This window comes from Anoplophora glabripennis, unplaced genomic scaffold (assembly GCF_000390285.2).
Source record: "Anoplophora glabripennis isolate ALB-LARVAE unplaced genomic scaffold, Agla_2.0 scaffold73, whole genome shotgun sequence".
Classification (NCBI taxonomy): domain Eukaryota; kingdom Metazoa; phylum Arthropoda; class Insecta; order Coleoptera; family Cerambycidae; genus Anoplophora; species Anoplophora glabripennis.
In genome coordinates, this window is record NW_019416874.1 from 685,401 (window position 1) to 701,926 (window position 16,526).

The 16,526-nt window shown below is 32.7% G+C and overlaps 1 protein-coding gene across 1 annotated transcript; it reads left to right on the forward strand.

Annotated features, from left to right (window-relative positions):
* Positions 1-1,454: 1,454 nt before the first annotated feature.
* Positions 1,455-7,966, forward strand: LOC108905018 (chymotrypsin-1). Its single transcript, XM_018707771.2, has 7 exons — positions 1,455-1,555; positions 1,625-1,695; positions 1,914-2,002; positions 2,068-2,203; positions 2,258-2,371; positions 7,481-7,633; positions 7,784-7,966. Exons 1-7 carry the CDS (start codon positions 1,504-1,506, stop codon positions 7,943-7,945), a joined length of 777 nt encoding a protein of 258 aa, XP_018563287.1. The 5' UTR covers positions 1,455-1,503; the 3' UTR covers positions 7,946-7,966.
* Positions 7,967-16,526: the final 8,560 nt, after the last annotated feature.

Sequence of the window (16,526 nt, forward strand, 5' to 3'; positions counted from 1 at the left end):
TATTGCTCAAAATATTAACTTTTGGATTTTTTTTCTCTATTTTTAGCACTTAAATCCACCCACACATTTTTAAAAATATCATATGATATCTACTGTTTACTACATCTACACTTTCTACAAAAACTTCCTCTTCTTTGTATATCGATACGTTGTTTATGCCCTTAATTTTTGTTTTTACATTTGCAATATCTTTAAAACTGTTGCAATTACTACTACTACTACTACCACTAGCCCTATCCATTTCTTCCATATCTGGCTCATATTCGCTGCTACTACTATCATCCTCTCGCTGCCTTTTTGAATAATTCAACTTTCTAAGAAAATCGATTTTCTCAGCAAGTTGCTTGATAATATGCATAATTAGATAAACAGGAACAAAATATGTAATTACTTACTAAATAAACAACTCCGGGGATACGTTATAATAAATATTACTACCTCACACTTTAACAGTCTAGAATGAACGAGACTAATTAAAAACTGAATCATTCCCACACCAAATCACTGTTTATCTGCTAACTAGTTACAAACTGAATCTGACAGATGGTAGATATTATTTTGTAGATGGCGCAGTTGTACAGTTGTTAGTACAGTCACTAAATTACAGTCACTAGATAACATATGTTATCTAGTGACTGTAGATATGTTATTTAGTGACTGTATAGTGACTGTAGTTGTTAGACGAATTGGTCGTATCTGTGTGATAAATATTACAGATACGACTTTTTATTCTAACATTTTCAGATACGACTTTATTTCTAACAAAGACATGGAAATTGTAGATACGACATTCACATTTTGAGGTATATAGCCTATAATAATAACAAATTCGTCCTTTTTTTCTTAACAAACTGATAAAACTGATGTCGTGGAGTATTAGTAACCCTGTACTTGAAATTGGGGATAATTGCAGTTACGACTTTATGGCTTAACAAGGCAGAGCAATGGAGGGAATTTTGAGCAAATGCTTACAAATCGGGCGAGGAAACAAATTTGTTACTTATTCTTCTGCTGAGTTACTTGTTATCTAGTGTTTCATAGTCATAGTACTTCCCTGAAACATATGTATTAGTGTTTGTTTTAAGATTCGTATACATTTAATTTTCTTGCCTTAGCTAATTGACTACTCTTAAAACATTAAGTTTAATCACAAGCATGTAGTACAATTACAGTTTAATATGAATGACAAGATAGATTTTGCAAATACTAAAACATAATTTACATTTTTATCATAAGAAATTGTTAAAATGAAATAATTCCAAAAACTGATTATAACTGATATATTAAAACAAAGTAAAATTATAACAAATGATAACTGGCCATAAATATAATTCCATGTTTAGATTAAATTGAAGAGTTATTCACTTAACACTTGAGTTAATTGCGCAAATGAATCATATCAGTAAAATTGTACAAGTTAAAAAAATATGGCGACAGATAAAAAACGTAGATACTATTCTCGTATAAAACTTAAAACATACTTGAAATTGTAACATTGCAATTATGTTCGCGTTGATAGTAGGATTGGCTATTGCACTTGTGCCTAATTCACAGGGTAAGGGTTTTCAAAACATACTGTATTGAAATATAAAAATTATTCTCAATTTTTTATATTTTTTTTTAGCTGCGCCTGTGGATGTTGAGCCTCGCGTTGTGAATGGAACAGATGCAGATATAAGAGATTTTCCATATATGGTAAGAACTAATTTTCTGAATTCCACATTCCTATGAAAAATATAAATGTTTAGAGTTTCAAAAATTATAATCTGGTTCAAGCGCTCTCCTTGTAATTAGTTAATTGAAAATTTCGAAGAAATCACCACCCAATAAATCGTGAACATCATAGCTCTTACATAATGTATTGTGCAATTAAAAATTAATTATCTGCGTATAATAACCATTTCCAATTTTAGGTCTCTGTTCAGTTCAATGGAAGACATACATGTGGAGGCTCAATTATCAACAGATATAATATTTTAACAGCTGCTCATTGTGTTACAAGGTTAGATACGTGTTATTCAATTGATACAGCACTGAATTATAGGTCATTTCAATATTATTTTCTAGAGATTTGGCAAATTTTACCATACTGCCAGGATCCACAAGTATCACAAGCGGCACAGCCGTGCCAGTGGAGAAGATTATAATACACCAAGACTACTCAGGATTTATGCCCCTTTATCACGACATCGCTATTGTTCAAGTAAGATTTTATTAAATTAGATTAAAACCCGTAAATATATTGTTAATTTATTAGCTAGTTTGGCCGCTAAGATTTAATGAAAGAGTGCAACCAATACGACTACCTAGAACTTTTGATCCTATACCGGAGCTTGCTGGCGCTGTTCTAACTGGATGGGGTCTTAATCATGTGAGTATTTCGTTTCACATCATACGTAGTTATGCTTTGCAATCCATGTTCGCCACGTTAAAACTGTCAATGTTTTGACCACACTTAGCGCTAGGCTAGTTTGGTTTGAATATATACCTACTATGGTCACGGTGGTTCAAACAGATTTTAGTTATGGACGAAACAGCTTCACACTGTTGATCATAAAAGAAGTACTGCCCCAGAAAAATACCGTTACAAAATACCATTACTCTTTAACGACATCGTTGAGTCATCCTGTTTTGTATTTATACATACAGGGATAGCCAAAAGTACGGAATAAAATTCATATCTTTTGAATGAGTTAATTTTTTTTAAAACGCCGAAACACGTTAACTGATTTTGATTTTTTCCGATCTGTCGGTTATATAATAATTAATTTTTCTTCAACCCCCTAACCCCCAGCTACCCCTACTTTTTTTTTCAAATGGAAACATAAGGCATGAGGGGGCTCGTTGAAAAGCTTATAGAAAACCGAATCCAGCCATACCAAATAAACAAGTTTTATTTTTTCAATAGCAAGGTTTTTAGGGTTGTATAAAACACCTACTTAACAAGTGAAATAAAATTTAATTATCTTCAGTGTTATCCTCCATGAATTTGCACAGAATAAAATAAAGAATTTGAAACTGTACCTATCACTGCTAACGCAAAAAAGATATATTTTTTATGTTGCGTTTTTTTGGCACCACTTACTTGCCAGGCTTTCTGGTTAATTTTTCGCTTTAGTTGTAAATTGGAGTTCGAAACGTTACTATTGTGTCAAAATCAAGTTATTTACTGAATTGCAATGGTATTGTCGGAAAGGCAACGCATCGAAATCTTGATATTGCTTGGATGTGGAGACAAAATAAGAAGTCAGGCTGAAGTGCGCGATTTATTTAATGCGAAATATCCCGAAAACCAAATCTCGCAAGGGACAGTTAGTAAAATATTTCACAAATTTGAGGAACACGGTACAGTACAGACTTTGCCCAAAACTGGACGGGCACGTGCTTTGAATGAAGAAAAGAAATTAGACATTGCATTAGAACTTGTTGAAAATCCTCATACTTCAACTGTTTCATTGGCCCGCAATCACGATGCTTCTCGAACTGCAATTCGAATGTTTCTGAAACAAGAGAAATACCACCCCTATAAGGTATGTCTTGTCCAAGAGCTTTTGGAAGACGATTATGATAGGCGATTACAATTTTGTGAGGAAATGATGAGACGGTGTGACGACAATAATGGTTTTCAACGAGACGTACTTTTTTCGGATGAAGCTACGTTTTATTTAAATGGAGTGGTTAACAGGCACAACTATCGCTTTTGGTCCCAGGAAAATCCACACTGGACATGCGAATCGCATACGCAGCATCCACAAAAAGTTAATGTATGGGCAGGTATCATCAACAACAGAATCTTGGGCCCATTCTTTTTTGAAGAAAATCTTACTGCCGCACGCTACCTGGATTTCCTAACATTTGACCTGATACCTGCTCTAGCTGTGATTTTCCCTCATGAAATTGATCCAGATATACCGAATGAAAGAATTTGGTTCCAACAAGATGGCGCTCCCCCACATTTTGGTATTGATGTTCGAAGATACTTAGATGAAATGTTTCCAAATCGCTGGATTGGTAGACGGGGTACAGTTGAATGGCCGCCAAGATCCCCCGACTTAACACCCCTGGATTATTTTCTTTGGGGATATTTGAAAGAAAGAGTCTACCAGGACAGACCGGATAATATTGAGAATTTAAAGAACAAGATTAGGGCGGAGATGCATAATTTACCAGCTGAAGTCATTCAGAATGCTGTGGACAGCTTTTACTATCGTCTTGCCAAATAGTGAATGGAGGACATTTTCAGCATTTGCGACATTGAGTTTATTTTCGTAAATTATCTAGTTGTTTCAATTTCTAAATGAAAAAAAAAACTTGTTATTGAAAAAATAAAATTTGTTTATTTGGTATGGCTGGATTCGGTTTTCTATAAGCTTTTCAATGAGCCCCCTCATGCCTTATGTTTCCATTAAAAAAAAAGTAGGGGGTTGAAGAAAAATTAATTATTATATAACCGAAAGATGGCAAAAAATCAAAATCAGTTAACGTGTTTCGGCGTTTTAAAAAAAATTAACTCATTCAAACTATATGAATTTTATTCCGTACTTTTGGCCATCCCTGTATATTTCCTTAAAAATGGTATATTCAAATTTTTTACAAACTTATGAGATTTCAATCACAATCACTTACTTGTATTATTAATTAACTTGTATTATATTCGTAGTGGTGTATTCCAATATATATATTTTATAGCTGTGGTTTTTTTACGTCATAACTAAATATTTTCACCAACAAAATGTTACTAGATCACCTTAAAATAATTTATAAAAAATTTCTGGATTTATTTGTACTCACAAAAAAAGCTGTTCTTCTTGCAATGAGTGATATCTCAATCGTCGTATAGTTCGGGCGAATAAGGTTTTTTCAAAAATCGGGCCCAACTCAAATTTTATGGGCTTAAAATTAAGTAAAAAATAAACAAATATACAGAATAAAAGCCTAAATTTGTGAATTTGTAGAGGTCGAGCGTCATATTGTTTATAACAAAAGAAAAAAATAATTGTTCTTTTTTCAGTTTTTCGCTTCTATCTCGAAAATAAGCCTCCAATCAACATGAGGTATACTTATCGGTTTTGTTCCTGACTTACTTTTAATATAATTATAAAAATTTAAAAAGACAACTTTCGCTAGCAATAAATAAATTAAATACGCAAAAAGACTTTCTTACTTTTCAGAATATCGAAAGCATAATAAAATTACAAAAGAAAACGTGACAAGTCAATAAAAATGTTTTTTGGGGTCTGGCGATGACTTCTACAGACTTTTGCCTACACCATTAAAAAAAGAGCAAAAAAATGATTTGATTTAAAAAAGCATCCCGGTGTCACTATGACGTCACAGCGCTCCCCTCTCCTGGCTACCGCTCAGCCGCGTGGGCCGGCGCGCAGATCACTGTCTTTAATGAACGTTTACTTAGTCACTTTTTGGTCGAATCCATCCAAAAAATAAATTCAGCATATAAAGGAAGTCTTCTACTTTACAACGAGCCGAAGTTTATTACAAAATAATAAATAGAACAGCCAGAATACCGTTTTTAAGAAAATAATTATCTCGGCTCCTATTGGTCGGATTGAGACGCTTTTTTTTTAATTCATGTTTTTTTAAGCACTATTTGTAACTGGTTTAAAATCTATATATTCAAAAAACCGCCGAGATAAGGACCCCAGTAGGGTGGCCCAAAAAAACGAATTTTTTTTTCGTGTGATTTATTTCTATTCTTTTGTTCATCAAATTCAATCAAAAAATTATTAGTTTGTGGATATTTATTTTTAGAGGTCACTCGAAAACATTTTAGGTACACTACCTTTAGAAATTAAAATATCGATTTGAAATTTTCAGAATCGAGATTTTTTGCAACCTAGAAAATGATAAAATAACGAAAGAAAAAAATTAAAACAAAATAAATTTTTGACGAATTTGGAAATTTTTAAAAATATTGAACGACCTCTAAAAAATTTTTTTATGAAGTTATTTTTTGAGGGGGCTCTTAAAACTTCATAAACTAACATATTTTCACAAGAGACACGAAAAAAATATATATTCGTTTGTTTTGGGCCACCCTATTACCCTAGTTATCGTTTTTTTTTAGTTTTTTGTTAATAACTTTTTTATTTTGCAACTAAAAAATCTGAAATTTACACAGACGCGAAATAATATCTCGCGTCTAGATAATAGATAATAATAATAGTAATATATAATAATTATATAATATATAATATATAATAATAATTTAAGATCTATAATTTTTGTCAGGGCTACTTTTTTGATAAAACTTACCGTTTTCGCAAAAAATTCAAAAAACCTCAAATTTTGACGTTTGACGCCGAATAACTTTTTTAGCACACATGAGATCGATGGGGACTTTTGACACTTTATTTCTAATGGTGTACCCAAGGTCTCCACCAAAATTTAGCTCTGTCGGAATTTTCGTTATTTGACCACTGTTTTTATGTCTAATTTGACCGAATCTTTTCTTAACCGCTAATTTTGCAGTGTAAAAAAATATTGCGAGCTTTCGCAAAAGCCTATCCTTGTAGCAAATGCAGGAGCAAAATCGATAAGTATACCTCATGTCGATTAGAGGCTTATTTTCGGAGGTATAAGCGAAAAACTGAAAAAAGTACAATTATTTTTTTTTCTTTAAACAATATGACGCTCGACCTCTACAAATACACAAATTTAGGCTTTTATTCTGTTTATTTTTAAACAGGCATGTGTTTGCTCTAATTCGCCCGCCACTGCAATTATTATTAAATGCAACTTTTAGGTCTGTAACATGTAATTTCAAAAACATTTTCTGACAAAGGAAAAATGACTTTTACAAACCGTTGTAATTAGAACAGGATGCTTGAAAGCTAAATTATTTCATGTTATACTTTATAAGAAAGCTAGTAGTAAATAATGAATTAGAATCCTATTCATTTTTTTTACATTTTATTTTCCATTTCTCTTAATAGCGAGAAATGTTGCTGTTAGCTTCTTTCTAGACCCTTTAGTCCCAAGAGACTTGACTGTTCTTACATTTGCAGACGTCTCTTTTATCCGACTGCAGCTGACAAAGTTGTGTCGTCTCAGCAGTACTTCTTTGTTTTTGTTGCAATTTGTACATTTTTAACACAGGAATAGAAGACATCTTCTATGTCTCACGTGCATTAATATATTATTTCTTTCAATATTTGAAAGAGTAGACAAGTAATAATACGGAAGGCGTACTTAAATCGTTATGGCACTGATATCGAAATCGTTTATATTTTTTGATTCCAGTATTATTAATACTTAGAAATTGTATAAAACGAATACTCAAAAATTTAGATTAGTGTCTTTGGAAAAGTAGTAGTAGGAGGTAAATCAATTTCTTTGGTTATAGCTCATCTTATAAAAAAAAACACTGTCACAGTAACTTATATGATTGTAAAAAAAAATAAGATGTAACACTGTTTCTACACTTTCCGTTACATAGTACAAAGTATTCTTTAATTTTTAGACTGATGGAGCCGTGCAGGACATTCTTCAAAAAGTCGATATCATAGTTTACGCAGACGCGGAATGTGAGAAGTTACATTCCTTGTCGGGACCAACTAACCGCATTACACATGTCTGTGCGGGAGTACCTGAAGGTGGTAGAGGACAATGTAACGTAAGTAATTCAGATTTTAAAGTGTTTGGTGAAACAAATGTTTTACTCTATTCTATTTCTTGCAATTTAAAAGAATATATCACATCCGATGTGACGCTAAATTGTGTGTCTGTGTGTTGTACATAAATAATGTGCTTTTTATTATTCCAGGGTGACTCCGGAGGTCCTCTAGTAGTTGATGGGACAGAAATTGGAATCGTTTCTTGGTCAGTAAAGCCCTGTACAGTTCAAGGATTTCCCGGAGTTTACGTGAAAGTTTCCTCGTACATAGATTGGATCAACTGCCATTTAAAAAGAGGAAATTACCCTTAAATACATTTTTTACGACTTGAATTTGTTTTATTAATTAATAACAGTTGTTGAATTATTATTGCTGTTGTCCTGGTTTACTCGTAAACTGCTAGATTTCGATAAAATTAGAAGATTCAATTTACTGGCACGAAAAATATAGACACTAAGATACCAGATATCTGTGTATGTGTGTAAGATTTTCTGTTCCCTGAACATAACGCAGGTTTCAATGGAGTAGATAAATATTTTTTATCTGCTCCTACTATAGTAAATAGAATAAGTGGACTTTACTAACTCCCTAGGAAAAAGCGATTTCGAATTATAAATGAAATAGAAATATTTGATAAACATTACATTTTATTAATTATTATGAATGAATATTTACAGTCATGTTTCTTGATTGCTAATACATCAATTCCTGTATTAGACAGTAACGTTGCCGATGTTCTTCGGAATGAATGACTATGTTCTAGTTTAAAAAACTGTGCAATCTTATTAGGAATTATAGAAAAGGTATTCTTGCCGACTGGTTGCTTGTAACATCTACCTGCTTGATAGCGCATAAAAAACCGTGAAATTTCAGTTTTAATTTCCAATCTAACCTTGATATATTTCTTGAGAATTTCTAGGTGAGAAACAGAACCCAGATGAGAAGTAATTGTAAACGTACGTGACATACCATTTGACTGATCCATTAAAACAGCATGATGCGACGTACTACTAGAACCTGGAATTGAAGTGTCATTGTAAAGAATCCTGTGGACTATTTCATTTTTGTTACTTAAACTGCCAGCAACATAACTTTCTGCAATTGTGGCTGATTTCCACCCACCATGTCTCTTGATTGCTAATGCATCAACTCCTGTATTAGCCAGTAACATTGCCGATGTTTTTCGGAACGAATGGCCTGTATATGTTTCAGGATGTTCTAGATTCAAAAACTGTGCAATATTATTAGGAATCGTAGAAAGTGTATTCTTGCCGTCTGGTTGATTGTAACATCTACCTGCTTAAAAAAGCGGGAAATTTCAGTTTTAATTTCCAATCTAATTTTGATATATTTCTTGAGAATTTCTAGGTGAGAAACAGAACGCAGACGAGAAGTAATTGTAAACGTACGTGACATACCATTTTTAGAATATGGAATTGTAACTACAATAATGTAATCGAAAAATTTTTGAAGCTGACGTCCAAAGTAAGTTTGCATAACTCATCAGAACGGCATTCTCCTGCAATGCCTAAGACCGTCACTACCTTCATGTGTTATCGGGTGCCTGTTCTCTTGTAAAAACGTTTGACTTTTTAGATGTATAGCCATCATTCTTACGTTCAAAAATGCTCTCAGCCAACTATTGGAATCGTTCCAGTTTCTGCTAATAAATCCAGAAAACATTGTTCAAGCATGAAAAGGAGCACAAACAGGGGCAGTTATAAATTGTATAAATCGTTTGTGTAATGTTTAACTTGCTGGAACTTGGTAATTTCACAAATGTAAAAATAATCACAATTTAAATGACTAAATTTCACATAACTTGTGCCTCTGTCTATTTGCCCTACAATTGTATAAATTTTCTTGTTAATGTTCTGGTGCGAGATAGATTTTGACCGAAAGAAGCAGCCCGGAGATTGTTCCACCATTGACAAGAAGAATATTTTAAATGAACCAAGGAAGTTCATGTAAATATACTTTAACTTTAACATAACCTTTAATTAAAACATTTTGACCTAAGATAAATTGATTTAATTTCGATTGCTTCTAGGAATCCCAGCATACAAAAACAAAAACTTTTCTTTGTACAATTGCATATTGAGAACATTTGCTCTGCCAAACTAGTCAGATCGGATGAATAAATTAAAACTAATAGTGGACTCGGTACAGCTCCCTGAGAAGCACCACTTGCAACGTTAACAGAATTAGACTTACATAGAATTACCAACGCGTTACTTTGTCAATTAATGACAGAGATATTGTTAATAAATATTGTTGTATCTGTAATACTAGGTATTAGAAAAATTCACGAATAATAACACTTTTGGAAGTGTAAAAATTATAAAAAAGAAATAACGCAAAGTAAGAACTGTCAAATACGACATGCTTTTATGGAGATGAGCTTCATTATTTTATTTTGTTGAAGCTTGGATACTTTGTCAGTTCTAATATTCGGTAAAAATTCTAATATACATTATACAGGACATTACAAAAGGAATCAAATTCACTATAATTTAATATAATATAATTTTTAAATACGTGGAACCAGATTAGTTTCTTAACGGAAAGTTCTATGAATATTTTTCAGCTCCCGTTACAGGCCAGTCGAAAATGAATGAAAAATTCATTATTAATTGCTTCTACATCGTATCCTGGATAAACTTTTAATAGTGGGAGACGTTGTTCGTATCTCCTTAAGGAATTTGAGAATATGATCTTGGAATATTTGATTTTTCGCATAAAGTATGCAATTTTCATTTTCATGTCAAGGTTTAGTCAATAATTTAGATTTACTTGAACACAAAATTTCCGAGTTATTTATTATCTTTATTGACTCGAACGGAAAACACAATAGCAATCTTCTTATCTGTATTAAAAAAGTATGATAAATAATAATAATAATTAGTTCCATTTTCCATTAGTACCATTTTATTTAGTCCCATATTCAATTTTATTATTACTACTATTAATAGTTCTGTCCATTGATAGTATTGAATAAATTGAAATTATGCAATACTGAAATTCATTCATATATTATGTTGTTTAATACTAAATTATTATTTTCTAAATACACATTTTTTAGACATAAACAAAAGGAAAAATATAATATATATGAAAAGAGAGTGAGAAAAAACTTTAGAATAAAATTTTTATTTTGCAAGATAGCCAAACTAAAAACCATCTACAAATTGTTGCTTCCTTCCGCATATGTACTATTTGAAATTTCGCCTTTATTAACTTGACAATTTTTGCAGATACTTTTGTTTTCAAATGAATTACTCCCGATGTCCCGACTACGGCTATCCTTATTTCCAAAATAAGAAATAAAACTGAAGTTTAAAACAAACCGAGTAAAACAAACTTAATTTTAGCAATAAGGCAGATAAATCTTATTTAATGGTGCTTGCGTCCTGTTTCGGGAACATCCTGAAACTGGATCCAATTCAATTGTTTTCAATATCTACCGATAAATATCTTTTTATTTCAGCAAGAGGAATAAGCCGAAATATAACGGAGTTCTTGATATGATTATTGTTTTGGCAGAGTTGAAAATAAAACGTAAAAATAGTACCTATAGTGCATGCATTAATCAATTTTATTTTATTTTAGGCAATTAAAGTTATTTCCCCCAGTCTATATTGCTACGCTCTCACTACGTTGTCGTTCGCTGCGACGATTTTGAGGGATATTACAAAGGATACGTGCCAGTATCAGACATTGAGCTTTATACTTGCTCGTGCAACTATCGAATTGTTCCATCAACTTCTGAATGGTATCCAGAGTACGGCCGCCTTATATATAGGGAATATATGAATGACTACCAAGACTGTTGATTATTACTTTTAAATTCAAAATTTGACAAGTTTGTCATGTAACGAGCGTTCAAAAAAAAACGTGGTCAAGTTGGTTCTGAAAATTTGGACGTAGGGCGTAGCGTATAGCAAATGAACTTAAACGTCATCTGTCAAAGCGCTATATCGCCGCTATCAATTTGAATATTTTCGTTTTAAAAAGCGTTTAAAATGGTGTTTTCTCAAGAACAAAAAGTGTTTATCATAGAGTCCTACTTTAGAAATGGACGCAAGATTGATGGAATATGGAAGTATTCTATTGAGGAATGTTTCATAGAATTTCAAAATCAATTTCCCGGCGTTGTTGAGTACAAAATTTTTCAAAGTGCAGTTCAGCGTTGTGTTAATGTTTTTCGTGAAACGGGCAGTGTAACAAGAAAAGAAGGAAGCGGCCGACCTAAAAAGCGGACTGAAGAATTAAAAGAAAATGTCCAACAAATAATGGAAAATGCGCCAAGAACTTCTGTACGTGTTTTATCACAAATGGTGGGAGTATCAGTCGGTACCTGCCACACAGTGTTAAAAAAAGATTTGCGTTTGTTCTCCTATCGTTTAACTTGTCAGCAAGAACTTCATGAAGTTGATTTTCCGCGACGGGCTGTATTTTGTGAATGGTTTTTAAACAACTACGGTGAACTTCATAATATCACCTTTTTTTCTGATGAAGCCTGGTTTCATTTAAGTGGTTACGTAAACTCACAGAATATGAGAATGTGGTCTTCTGAAAAACCAGATAACTTTTTTGTCGAGGGCCCTCTACACGCTCAAAAAATTGGAGTTTGGTGTGCTCTCAATCGAAGGAGGATTTATGGACCTATTTTTTTTAATGGTACTCTTACTGCGCAAAGGTATAGAGAAGAAATTATCGCTCCTTTTGTTAACCAGCTGGAAGAAAACGAAATTACAAACTTTTACTTTCAACAAGATGGCGCAAGGGCACATACGGCAGGCGAGACGATGAATATGTTGAGGGAAGTTTTCCAAAATCGACTAATAAGTCTCAATGCTGAACATGAATTTCCACCGAGGTCATGTGATATTACGCCGTGTGATTTCTTTTTGTGGCCTTACCTTAAAAACACTATTTTTGAACTGCCTATTCCTGATTTAAACCATCTGCAGGCTCGACTTATAGACAAGATTCGTGAAATTAACAATACCCCGAGCATCTTAGAAAATGTCTTTAATTCTTTGAGGAACAGGTGTGAAAAGTGCTTGGAACAAGGAGGGGGACACTTTCAGCAGCTGCTTTAATTTATTGTTATAACAAGGAGGGGGACACTTTCCGCAGCTCCTTTAATTGTTTGTTATTGTTATCACGATTATTCTTTAAAATAAAGTTATATAGTCATTAACGTTATTGAAACTGACAGCTGCTATACAGCTCGTTGAGAAATGAGGTTAAGTTGGTCGCTATAAGCTACTCCCTACGTCCAATGTGTCAGAGCCAACTTCGACCACGTTTTTATTTGAACGCTCGTTATATTTATTTTATAAATATAAAACTTTTTGCCCGTGTTGCATGTATTACTTTATTTACGATCGCCGTTTATTTAAAAAAATGTTAATATTATGCAGAAACTTCCATGAAAACTTCTGCCACACCCCTATTTGAAATTCGAAATAGCTCGTTGTTCTGTCGCAGTAACTAGGGGCGCCAATTCTGTTAATATCCTTCTGATCTGTAATTTTGCAAATTAAGGCAAATTGAAAAATCATGGGAAAAATAAATTTAACAATAGAAATTACAAGTGACATTTATTAGTGCCAATATATGCCATGAAAGTTAGATGTAAAAAAATTCGAATAACAATCTAGTAGGACAACTTTGTAGACATCACGGGTGTTGTAGGATAATAATGTCCTCTGTTCATTAGAAAGGAGGTTATCTGAAGAAGCAGTTTTAATTAATATGTGGAAAAAGTAAGATCTGTCTGTAGTAACTTTTTTAAGTATGTACTAACTAGTCTTTGTCAATGGTGATGTTGAGACAATAAAAAAAACATTATCTATATTTCTTTAAGTAGTTACAAATTTTACAATTTCAGTAAATCAGATTTATATTGGGTGTTAATATTTTTGAGAGATTTCAAAACACTATACAACGCCACTGTTTTGTGTGTTGCAAAAGGTCTGTTATTTTTCATTCAACTAAAAACAGATTTTAATAAAAAAATATGGTATTCAATTCATTTAAAAATACCAGTACCGTAGGTGGCAAGTTATTGCTAGGAAACGGTCATAATATTAGGTATTGGATTTATTGTTACATATTTAGCAGTCAATAGAAAATGGCAAATAGCAACGTAGGTACTTAAGTATCTTCTTATTTGATTTCCCAATTATCTAAAGACCGATAAATTTTAGAAATACTTTAACAATAATACTTTATTGCCGCAAATTGATTGTACATTTTAAAAACATTTAAAATTATTTAAAAAACCAGTGGCGTATGATTTTTTTTCAAAAATCGCTAATACCAATTAGTTGTTTTGATGTCAAGAAAACACGTCCTAGTTGCCCGTGAATTGTATTAATAAAACAGCAGTATCACAGGTAGATAGAGTTTTTTTACCCTACATTCTAAAACAAAAATTTTTGAAATCGGGCAAAAAATAAAGAAGTTACAAGCTTGTATCACATTTAAGCGCGACACCCTGTATATTCTGGACATATGAAGACAAGATCAATCCTATAACCTTGCAGTTCTTAATGGATGCCTCAAACTTCCTACTTTAGTTTGCGCCATTTTGGAATTTGCGGTCTTGTCATGTGACTGAAATTTGAGAAGAAAGCGAAATAAATGGAGCAATCCTGTAATTGTGATAAAGAATATTTGGCAGAAGAAATAATATAATCATTAATCAGTAATGGCAGTTATATCCACCTTGTGAGACACGGAAATTTCAGATGCACTGTACTGTATAATGTACATCCTCCAAGTGAAATTAGTAACAAGATAAATAAAGTATGTCTAGTTAAATACACAATCGTGTGGAGTTGTATTTTGAAGAAGAATAAGAAGAGGAAATATGTTGCGTGGATTCGCTTTCAGAGTTGTACCCATGAAACCTATTAAATTCAGATTCAGATGTGAAGATAATTTTTGTTAATTTGTTATAGTATGTTTCTTTAGGAAAATCTAACATAAACCGTACCATTTAATTTTTTCCCAAATAGAAATCGCGTATTATGCACACAGAATTTTAAAAAAATTAGTAAATGATTAATGTTAAATTAAATACAGGATATATGCTTTCATTATTCCTCGACATTTTATTGTTTCGTTTATACAGGTATATTTTTGTCAAAATACCAATAAAAATATACAGAACTTGGAATTCAAGTCTAAGAGTTGTAACATTCACTTCTGTATACTGTGAATGTCACTATTTATTTTAACAAACAATTTCAACAATTAAACAGCTTCTTGAGATCTTGACATAAAATTCAACTTTGTTATCACTATTAGTTGGTATTGTTGTTATATCTTGTAAATCTTTGTCATACCCTGTAATTAGTTATAGAACACCAATGTAATAAACTAAGTGCCACAATTTTTTACTATTTACCTGTTATAAACATAGAGAAACTTTATGTATGAATTGTAATTATGTCTGTAATTGTATAACTTTAGCTGTACTACATTTTAATTGTATTATTTCCTTTTAATATTGTTATTTGTAAACCGAACCTGGAGCCACCAACAATTAGGTTACTTGGTTGTCATACATTGAAGGTTATTTATTTGTTTATTATCACCATCGACCCAAAGACACACAGAGTGGAGTGGATAGTTTGTGATAGGACAGAGGCTTTGGTCAGTGGTAGAATCCGTTCTTTGGTGGTTAAATAGCAGTTGCCCAGTCTGAAATGTATTTCGTTCAACCGGCCAATAACATCGATTGAGTAGTTTTTTTAGATTTGAAGCAATAAAACGTTTGCCGGAGCGATTTAAAACCTCTTTCATTTTTACTACTGGTACAAGCAACTAGCTCGCCTGTGATTTATAATAAAACCGATTAGTTTAACTTAGATTAATCACCAGTGAACGACAAAGTACATCAGAGAGCTTACCAGAAAAGTTGAATAGTAGAAAAGTTTAAAGAATTTTGCGAAAAGTTTTAAACGCTAGAAAGGTTTCTAGAAAAGTTTTGCAGAAAAATGTTGAAAAGTTTTAAGAGTTTTAACGTTTGTAGAAGAGTTTAGAAAAGGTTATATAATAGTTTTAAGAACAGTTGTTTCTTATAAAAGTTTTGAAAGGCCTATAAGGTTCTTTATTTTGAGGAATGTCTCAAATTATTTAGTTCATTAAAGTTTGGCGAATATTGATTAAAAATCGTTGTAACTAGTCTCTTACATTGACGTAGTGGAAATTTAGCGAAAATTCAGTAGCTAAGAAGTACGATAGTCACTGCAATACTAAGTCACACAATCAACTAACTTTATGGTAAACCTGGAAGAGAATAGGTCACCGTTGAGCTCCAGATTTGAGTCTCCGTTCCAGGACACCAGGATATCTGCAGACCCTGTATTCCGCCGAACATCCGGTAAAAGCCAGAGTGAGAAATATATCAGTGAAATTTTATTTGTGCTATCTTATTTTCTTTTCTCCAAATCCCGACCTACAGGGACAGGACCCCGTTAGGGGGTTGGTTTAGATAGTTTTTTTGTAGGTTGGCGTCCTTTTGATATCTTTTATCTTCCCATAACGTTTTCCTCGAACTGGTAAATGCTGAGAATTAACATTAGAACCGACCCACTTCCCATTGCCTCCGCTATAAGAGCTGTCGTTCGCACTTTATAGTATGAACCTTTAAATAAACGCTATACAGTATAATTAATAGTAGTAGATTGAGGCGGCTTCAGCCTGACAATTAGGCCACAAGCGGGTCCTTTTTGCCTACCTCGGCTTCCAACGCCTATCCAATTTATGCCTTTGACCCACCTCGAACTTATCTCGTGTCCTGATGAACGCCAGTATTTTGCTCCATGGCAGGTCCTTCACCTCATCCCCTTACTTTGTGCTTTAACCTCCCGA

Bases quoted from the DNA above. Each gene is read 5' to 3' on its own strand.
- LOC108905018 (XM_018707771.2), top strand. From the start codon at position 1,504: ATGTTCGCGTTGATAGTAGGATTGGCTATTGCACTTGTGCCTAATTCA. The intron at 2,003-2,067 runs GTTAGATACGTG...ATTATTTTCTAG, and splicing joins GCTGCTCATTGTGTTACAAG to AGATTTGGCAAATTTTACCA. The intron at 7,634-7,783 runs GTAAGTAATTCA...TTATTATTCCAG, and splicing joins GTGGTAGAGGACAATGTAAC to GGTGACTCCGGAGGTCCTCT.